Raw genomic sequence first — 9,529 nt, 5'->3', positions numbered from 1 at the left:
AGCTCAAAAATGATCCATTTCACCTTAGTTAGCTCATAAATGATCCATTTCAACTAAGTTAGCTCATAAATGATCCATTTCACCTAAGTTAGCTCAAAAACAATCCATTTCACCTTAGTTAGCTCAAAAAGATCCATTTCACCTTAGTTAGCTCATAAACGACCCATTTCAAGTAAGTTAGCTCATAAATGATCCATTTCACCTAAGTTAGCTCATAAACGATCCATTTCACCTTAGTTAGCTCAAAAACTATTCATTTCACCTTAGTTAGCTCAAAAACGATGCCCTTCACCTTAGTTAGCTCATAAATGACCCATTTCAACTAAGTTAGCTCATAAATGATCCATTTCAACTAAGTTAGCTCATAAACAACCCATTTCAACTTAGTTAGCTCATATATGATCCATTTCAACTAAGTTAGCTCATAAATGACATATACTTCTTGTTCTAGTCTTCTTCTTGTTCTAGTCACCTATTTCTAACTTTCTTATTTACCATTTTGCAGATTTCATTCACTTCATGGAACCTAGCTTGCTATGATGGAGTGCTTGCTTTTCCTTTCATGAAACTTTGCAATGTATCTAGCTTGCTATGATGGAACTTCCTATTGTAGTATGTATATGGATGGAACTTGCTTAGGTATGAACAATGTGTATGGATGAAACTTATGTGATATGTGATATGAAACTTATGTGCTGGATATCTGATATGGAAATATATCTATATATGTCATATATATTTGCTCTGAAAATTGTTGGATTAAAAAAACAGAAAAAAGAGCCAATATGCAGGCTCTTTGCCGTCTGCCACCGACGGCAAAGAGCTCTTTGCCATCAGCAGCGGACGGCAAAGAGGCCACGTGGCAGGCAGCTGTGCTTCCTGGGAGGCTGACCAATTTGGTCAGTTTGCCTACAGTGGCTGACGGCAAAGGCTTTGCCGTCCGCGATGGACGGCAAAGAGCAAAACTTTGCCTACAGTGGCGGACGACAAAGGCCTGCCGTGTAGTGATGTCAGCTGACATCACACGGCGGACGACAAGGGCCTGCCGTTAGCCACCTAACGGAGTAACAGCACACTTATTGCCGTCTGCACTCTTTGCTGTCCGCTGCTGATGGCAAAGGCTCCTTTGCCGTTAGCCGCCCGAAGCAGATGGCAAAGTACCTCTTTGCCGAACCTTACTTTGCCGTCACCTTTTGCCGTCCGCGGCAGACGGCAAAGACCTTTGCCGTCAGCCATCCATGCCTTTGCCGTCCGCCATGGCTGATGGCAAAGTAGTTGATTCCTGTAGTGCTTGATTCGTTTCTCTAAGCATCATTTTTCTTCAAGATTCCTCAATTGTGTGAATCATCGATCTATACAACTCTGGAACCTAAGACAAAGAACGCTTAGTGAAAATCTTCAAGACTCATCCGGTCAAATTCCTCAAACTTGTTCTTTTTGAAAAACCTTCTGAGAACGCATATGACCTCTCCAAATTCCTCGCAACTATACTCTGTTCACAGGTACACATGTGAGCTGCTGAATCACTAGGTTCTCATCAACTTAACTCATTTGCAGCGTTCCTCGAAGAAAAGTTGCATACTTCTTCAGAGAATTCGATTGTTCAAATTCCTCAACTGAAGAAAATGGCTGATGGTAAAAGGCCACAGAAGGGAGGAAAGAGGCCTGAGGTAAATACAGCGTTTGAGATTCCTGATGACATATATGCTGGGTACTGCACACCTACTGAGGAAACCAAGAATGAGCGCAAAGTGCGCATTCAGAAGATAGAGAGGAGATGGGCAAGAGAATGGAGGGAGTACAGATATGTCACTCCTAAGTATATGAAGAAATTCACACTCACTCCTCCATGCCCAAGAGCACCACTGGCACCTGGCCAAATTGCTGATCCCACCAGCCTCAAGCGAGGTGAGGACTATCCTGATGAATGGGCCAAGCGCCAAGGCAAGTTGGCTAAGCAAGCCGAAGAAGCAGTGAGGAAATTCAATGAAGACTCTGCCGCTGCTGCTGCCTCTGCTGAGGCCTTTGCTGGCAAGCCAAAGAAGGCTATGTCAAAGAAGACTGCGGGCAAGCCAAGTGCTTCATCAGCAATGCCCTCACGGCCAGAATCATCAAAGCCCTCACGGCCAATTCCTCATGCTGCTCCTGTTCCTCCAAAGTCCCCAGCTCCTCCGCCAAAGCCTTCAACTGTTTTGACCAAATCCTCAGGACCTGTGCATCTCGCTTCGTGCCAAAGGACTGCCGGCATCTCCATTGCCTCAAGTGTCTCAGCTAGTTCCTCAGCTGCACCAAGTTCCTCAGCTGGCCCCTCACTACTGAAGACAAAGGCCACTACTGGACGAGGTCCACGCCCAAGTCCTCAAAAGAAGCAAGTCGCTTTCCAAGTGCCGTTTGATGAAGACGAAGCTGATGATGATGAACTTGCAGAAATCATCAGAGACAGGCAAGTCAGGGCTGCTAGAGCCAAAGGATCAGAGGTGCCACTGCTTTTGGATCCCAAACTGATTCTCGACTACATTGATGATTGGCACAAGGACCCCAACACTCCCTCGCCTGACTTCAAGCTGACTCCTAGCCAGAGTCACATGCTGACCCACTTCATTCAAGAAGAAAAGTGGAAATTTGAGAAGGCCAGGCAGATCAAGAAAGCGCAGTACAAGAAAGAGCGCTATCTGAAGAAAAATGTTGTCTCTATGACAACTGAAGAACTTGTCACTACTCAGACTGAGATTAAGAAACTCATTAATGAATTTGACGCATATCGCGCTGATTGGCTTGGAGCCAAGGTTCGTTTTGTGAAACTTGTGGATAACTTCACTTCAAATGTTGCAGCCCCAATGCAACAGGAAATTCCTCAGGCTGAAGCATCTGCTCAGCCTACTGAAGAAAATGCCAGCACCGCTGATGACAATCAGGCTGCTGAAGATAATGTGAGTTCCACGGCTGATGATTGCATTCCAGCCGCTGAAGAAATTGCCAGGGCACCCACTAGTGGTGTGCCTAAAGAAACTGAAGAACTCAGGGCAACTGCATCAGTTGTGCCTGAAGAAAATCAACCAAATTCCTCAGCTGCTCCTGCACCAACTTCAACTCCAACCCTTCTATATGCATCAGATGTGAAGAAGACCAAAGCTGCAGAGCGTGCTGCAGTGAAGAAAAGGAAAGCAGAAGCTGCTTCAGATTCTTCAGCTTCGAAGAAAATGAAGCTTATGACAAGCTCATTTGCAAAATCGATTGATGCTGTTCCCATCTCAACCAGGCCATCAAAGGACCTTGTTCCTTTTGATGAAGAATATGTGATCCCTAGCGGATCTGATGAAGAAGCTCTTTCTGCTGCTTCGTCTGAACCATTGAATGAAGAAATTGAAGTGGATACGATCCTTCAACACCTATCATCTCCTCGCCTATGCCTCAGTTCACAGCTGAAGAGGCTGGCGTTGAAGAAATGGAAGATGAAGATGTGGACATTGGCTGCTCCACACCCATAATCAGTGATGAATTCTGGGAAATTCAGCATCCAAACTCTCCAATGTTCACCCCTCTATAGCAAATTCCTCAGTCCCCCACACAAACTGTTCACCTGGGCTCTGAAGAAACTCATCCCACTGCATCTGTCCATGAGAAAATTTCAGCCACTAGCGCTGATGAAACTGCTGCTGCTGAACAACCAACTACGCAGACTGCCACTAAGGAGGAACCAGAAATTCCTCAGCCTGAAGAACCTGCGATTGAGATTCCTAAGGTCGTGATGCAACTCACTGACACTCCTCTCCCGAAGCCAAAGGATCCATTCTCACGCAAGCAAAAATTCAAGGCTGATGATTTCTTCGGCGAGCACGTATTATTCGAAGATTAGAACCCATATGACTCTGCTCGCATTAGGAAGAGGCGTTTCTGGACTGCCAGTCAAGCCAATTTCATTTCCTCAGTGCTGTTCAACAAGGAGAAGATTTTCTACCATGAGCATATTCCTCACGTGGATATGGAATCTTTGCCGTGCTTCGCACCACTCCTCAGTGTTCTTCATGACGCTGGACTGCTCAACTTTTGCTCTGACATCTGCGATTGGAATGAAGAACTGATTCTTCAATTCTATGTAACACTGCACATCACCGGAGATGCTGAAGATGTGAATTCATGGGTGCTGGACTGGATGTCTGAAAACACTCACTACACTGCACCAGCCTCTGAATTGCTTCGTGCTCTACCACTCAGTCCTCCCCTTGAAGAAGCTCGCTGCATCTACAGTGAACCTGAGCTCACACATCATTACATGCAGGTGATGATGAAACCTTTAAAGCCAGGTCAAGCACCAAGAACCAAATTCCTCGTGAAGGAATTGCTGTACGTGCCCAGAACTGTCTATCGTATTCTTACGAGGACAATCAGTCCTATCAAAGACCATGACTCATCTGATGAGGAAATTGTTGGCATCATGAAGAATCTGGTATTCAACATCGTTCATGGCATTCCTATCAATTATCATGATTTCTTCATAAGGACTATGGCCAATGTTGCACTGTCTTCGTTTGAGCTGAAGCCTTATGCACCTTGGATTATGAGATTCCTCAGGACAAGGTCTTCACTCAACTACAAAGCTGATTTCCAGAATCACCTCAGCTACTTGCCCCCAATTGAAGTCCTCAAGCAGACATATTCCTCAGTTGATGGAAAGGGCAAGGCACCAGCTGTAATAGATGAAGGCATTCGTCCATTGGATGGTCAGTTTCATAAAGCTGCATCTTATTCCACCAATGATGACTCTACCTCACATGACTCTGCCAATGCACCTAAGTCCACTCCTCAAGCCACTGCTCCGCGTGTGATGACTGACTGTGAACTTCTTCTTAGTTTTCACCAGAAGGTGGATCGAAATCACAAGTGGGTTAGCGTCAGTTTGGTTCACTTCTTCACAACATGACTACCACACACAATGTAGTGAAGAAAAACCACTACTACTTCCATCAAGTCTTCGGTCGCACCGGGACAATCCTGTCACATCTATATGGTGAAGAAGATCTGAAGAACATGAGTCTCAAAGAAGATTTTGACTGGTCTGCACCTCCACCGAAGAAATTCAAGAAGGTCCAAGTTCCTTCTCTGGTGGCCAGCTCATTTTCTTCATCACGCGACACTGATGAACATGAAGATTTGGACGACACTGCGGCAGGCCCTACATCAACAAACGACCCCAACAACGCTGACGCTCCTTCATCAACATGATTATCTTCAGGGGCGTTAGTCCTCATTTTCGATCCTTTTGGTCATTCGATGACAAAGGGGGAGAAATATGAGTTAGTCTTCAAGCGGGTCTACTATATGGGCGTTTTTTGCTAAGTTACAACTCTCGTTCTTCTGAAACTTTATTGGATCGAGTTGTAATCTTAAACCCGATGGTGCTCTGATACTTTTGATGCACTGTGCTCTGATACTCTTGATGCACTATTCTGCATGCTTATTCCTCGTTAAATATTATTGCACGCATGCTGAATTTCATCAGGCACCATATTTCATCATGCATCTCAAATTCTTCATATTATATGTTAAATGCGTGTATGAATTACAAGATATAGGGGGAGATCTCCATGATTCAACTCTTCAAGTGTGCATTGCTTCAAAAGCAAATTCCTCACTATGCACATCTTCAGGGAGAGTTCTTCTATATCTTGCAATCAAATTCCTCAATATCAGTAGTTACACTTTATATGTTTATCCCCGTTGAAAACTTAACCTATATTGTCATCAATCACCAAAAAGGGGGATATTGTAAGTGCATCTAGTGCCCCTTAGTGTTTTTGGTGTATTGAAGACTTATAGGTTAAGGGACTAATGCGTGTGTGAGTGTACACAGGTCTATAAGTCTATGAGGAGTTTGATATTTACAGGAAAAGTCGACCCCTAAAAATGAGTATCTTCGACTGAAGACTTTGGTATTCTGAAGACTTTCTGAAGACTTTGAAAGTGAAGAAATTGATGTGACCTTGAAGACTTGGGTATTCTTTCGAGGAACATGAAGCGAGAAGACTTTTGTTTTCGTAGTTTCATTTTCTCTTTCTTGAGTCATAGGAAACACCGTACTGTTAAAGGGGGTCGAGGAAATACTAAGGAAAAATTTCCATGTGATGCTCAACTCAAAATCCTACACCTACCAATCCCTTCGAGTGAAGTCATTGGAAATCTTTTACAGATCAGTCAATTTCTTCAGTGACAGAGACAAAGTTCTTCTGGTCTCTGAGGAATTTGTCCTAACTGAGGAGTTAGGATTTCGCCAGTGCGGATTGCCTACACAGTGAGGAACATGATAGCCCTGAGGATTTTTCTACTCAAAATTCCGACCGTTGTTGTGCTATGCGCCAGCTGTCCCAAAATATCTATCCACCTAACGGTCATTTCATTGAAGGGCATTTATGTCTTATCATGTCGGGCTGTTCCCTAGGCTATAAATAGCCGCCCCCTACAACCACTAGCTGGTTGACTGCTCCGAGAAAAACTGACACTTTTCATTTGAGAGCAACCCATCCTCCGAGGACTTTGAGCAAAAATCATCAAGTGAGGAAAAACCAAAAACCCAAACACCTACAAACCCCAAGTGATTGAGCATCACTGAAGAGATTGATCCCGAGTGGATCCGACGCTGTTACCTTTGAAGACTGTGCTTCTTCCAGACGGTTAGGCGTCATGGTCTAGAGCATCCAAGAGGAATTGTGGATCGCCGAGTGACCGAGTTTGTGAAGGTTTGGAAGTCGCCTGAAGACTTACCACGAGTGATTGGACGAGGTCTGTGTGACCTTAGTTCAAGGAGAATACGGTGAGGACTGGGTGTCTTGGACTAAGTGTCCTTGACTGAGTGTCCGGGACTGTGTGTCCACAAGTTTAAATACTCAGCCGCTCCAACCAGACGTACAACTGAGACATCAGTTGGAACTGGTCTACCAAATCATTGTCTTCATCGAGCTTACTGGTTCTATTTCCTCAACTCTTTCATTTCCTCATAACTGTGTTGTGTGTTTGTTCATATCTGTGTTTGAAGACTTTGACTGAAGACTTTCTCAATTTCCTCAGTTCAATTTCTTCAGTCTGTTTGTCTTCGTCCTGTGTTATCCTGTGATTACGCTTCCTGTACTCTGTGCCTGTCTTCATTTCATCATGATGACTATGCTTGTATTCTGTTATGTTTACTTTTGAGTACTTATTCCGCTGCTAGTAGTTCTTCGCTAAGGAATTTCCTCACCGGCAAATTCCTCAGTGAAGAATTTCGTAAAAATCGCATATTCCCCCCTCTAGTCGATATAACGCACTTTCACTAGAGTTACACCTAGGTCAGTTACATCAGGAGATAGACATCCCGAGGATTACATTGTGTCTTGGAGTATGCGCCAAGTCTTCAGAAGATTTCATCTTAAGTACATCATGGAGCCTGAAGAATATGACCCACTAGTTGATCGTCCAGGGGTCCTCAACTAGCCCATCCCGAGACCGACGTAGTTATCTTCCTACATAGGACACCATCAGCAGCCCCTAAACTGATCTTCAAACTGAGGACATTGCTCGGCTCCTCCGAGTCATTGCTTCATCTTCGGTCTTCAGTTTTCGGCTTTGTAGACGAGTCCAACAAACCCGATACCTTTGCATTCATAATCATTTAGGCGCCGTGCTTTACCCAAGCTCCTTACGCCCACTTAAAGTAGGACGCCTTGGTAACACACGGATTTGATGCTGATTTAGCACACGTGGGCCACGATCAGGTTATTCTTAGGCCCCCATCCGCTCCACTGCTCCGCTCCGGGAGCGGACGGAGCTACAGTGAAAAGTCTTGAAGCGGGCAAACCGATGCTCTGCAGATCCGTGGATTTCAAGGAGCCGGCGCATTGCCGAACGGGGCCTTAGGTAACTGATCCTGGAAACAAACAGAACTGACTCAGATGGCACAAACAAGGGGAACAGAGAATTGATGAATTGAGATGCTGCAGTGTTGTTCAACACACCATGTGATACAATTACCTAGTTCCCTATCCATCCAGGCCTGAAATAAGCAAGATTGCTAAAGGCCAAAATGAGAAACAACCTAAATATCAGCATCAAAGGCACATGTTATGAACGGACAGATTTACCGCAAGCAGACCAAATTCGAGCTAATTCTACAGACAACACGAAAGACAGATGAGGACCCTTGGAAGTTGGAACGGACGAGGGTTAGCGAGTTAGACAATGCAGACCCAGACGCCGAGGACGATGAGCGCGGTGCCGAGCGCGGCGGGCGCGGCGCGGGTGGCCTCCCCGAGGAGTGCGGCGGCGACGGCGGTGGCGGCGAAGGTGGTGGCGTTGGTGACTGGCATGGCGACGGAGATGGGCGAGTCGCCGAGGAGGCGGAAGAAGGCGGCGGAGGCCGAGAGGTTGGCGAGGAACGACGCCGAGTACTGCCACGTGAGCAGGAGGTCGGAAAAAAATTATATGAGACCAGGTCTCATATAAATCAGGTGAGACCCGCCTTGATGAATGACATGTGGCATTCACAAATCACAAAGCATCTAATCTCTCCCCCCCTGATTTCAGGTGGGGGTGGGGTGGATGCTTTGTGATTTGTGAATGCCACGTGCCATACATCAGGATGGGTCTCACCTGCTAATCTGTGAGACCTGGTCTCATATAATTTTTTTCCCAGGAGGTCGGCCCACCGCCGGACGGCGCCGGTGCCGGCAGGAAGGGAGCGGGAGCGGCGGTCCCAGACAAGTGCGCCCCGGCGCATCAGCGCGTTCGTGGCGCCCCACACCAGGCCCACCGCCACCATGCTCGCCGCGTCGCCGCCTACCGCCGCCATGCTCGCCCGCTTGCGGTGGATCTGGGGCATCCCTTTCTCTGCTTTCCTCACTGTGCCTGGATCTTTGCTGACTTGTTTGGGTTACGCTGAACTTTGGCTTTCGAAGGTTTGTGTTTGTGTAATTTCAAATTTCGGCCTCTGAAAAGAAATTTTGTGTTTGGGTAATTTCAAATTTTGGCTAACCGCTAGACTATAGAGAAGTTACAAAAAATTGACGAGTTTTGGTTTGGGTATGCTAATTTTCTAAATCACTAAGCACCCTAGTAGGGGTTAAACTCGAATAATACTACATCTACTGGACGCCTACATAGCCTTCCAACTAATTCTTTTGCCCCCTATCCCCAATCACAGTACTCCACATCATCAATTACGTAAATTCCTTACCTAACCTTTCGTAGATGTAACATTGCTCGTTAAACTCCTAGGAGCGATTCAGGTCACTGTTTTGTTTCTTACATCATTTTTTCTCGGTCGTCCAAATGTGATCTAGGCTGCGTGAGTTAGCCTCTTCTATAGGTCATTTTGTTCAGTTGTGTAGACGCATGGGGCCTGATTTGTTGATGAGTGGGACTGTAAGTCTTTCTTGGTCAAAGGCGACCTGGCGACTGAGAGGGCGTCGTGAGGCACGTGTCGCTCGGTTGTCCAGTCAGGGCTGTTTACAGAGGAGACGTGGGGGCTGTTGGGGAGGGATTTGATGTGCGGTGGAATGAG

General features: G+C 46.0%; 1 protein-coding gene across 1 annotated transcript; it reads right to left on the bottom strand.

Annotated features, from left to right (window-relative positions):
• Nucleotides 1-7,970: 7,970 nt before the first annotated feature.
• LOC119351598 (transmembrane protein 234 homolog) lies at nucleotides 7,971-8,871 on the bottom strand. Its single transcript, XM_037618613.1, has 2 exons — nucleotides 8,672-8,871; nucleotides 7,971-8,441 (listed from the first exon to the last, which is right to left on the bottom strand). The coding sequence occupies exons 1-2, from the start codon at nucleotides 8,846-8,848 to the stop codon at nucleotides 8,202-8,204; spliced, it is 417 nt and encodes a 138-aa protein (XP_037474510.1). The 5' UTR covers nucleotides 8,849-8,871; the 3' UTR covers nucleotides 7,971-8,201.
• Nucleotides 8,872-9,529: the final 658 nt, after the last annotated feature.

The sequence above is a fragment of the Triticum dicoccoides genome, chromosome 1A, assembly GCF_002162155.2.
Source record: "Triticum dicoccoides isolate Atlit2015 ecotype Zavitan chromosome 1A, WEW_v2.0, whole genome shotgun sequence".
Classification (NCBI taxonomy): Eukaryota; Viridiplantae; Streptophyta; class Magnoliopsida; order Poales; family Poaceae; genus Triticum; species Triticum dicoccoides.
The sequence above is the reverse complement of the archived record's forward strand: the minus strand, read 5'-3'. Positions and strand labels throughout refer to the sequence as shown.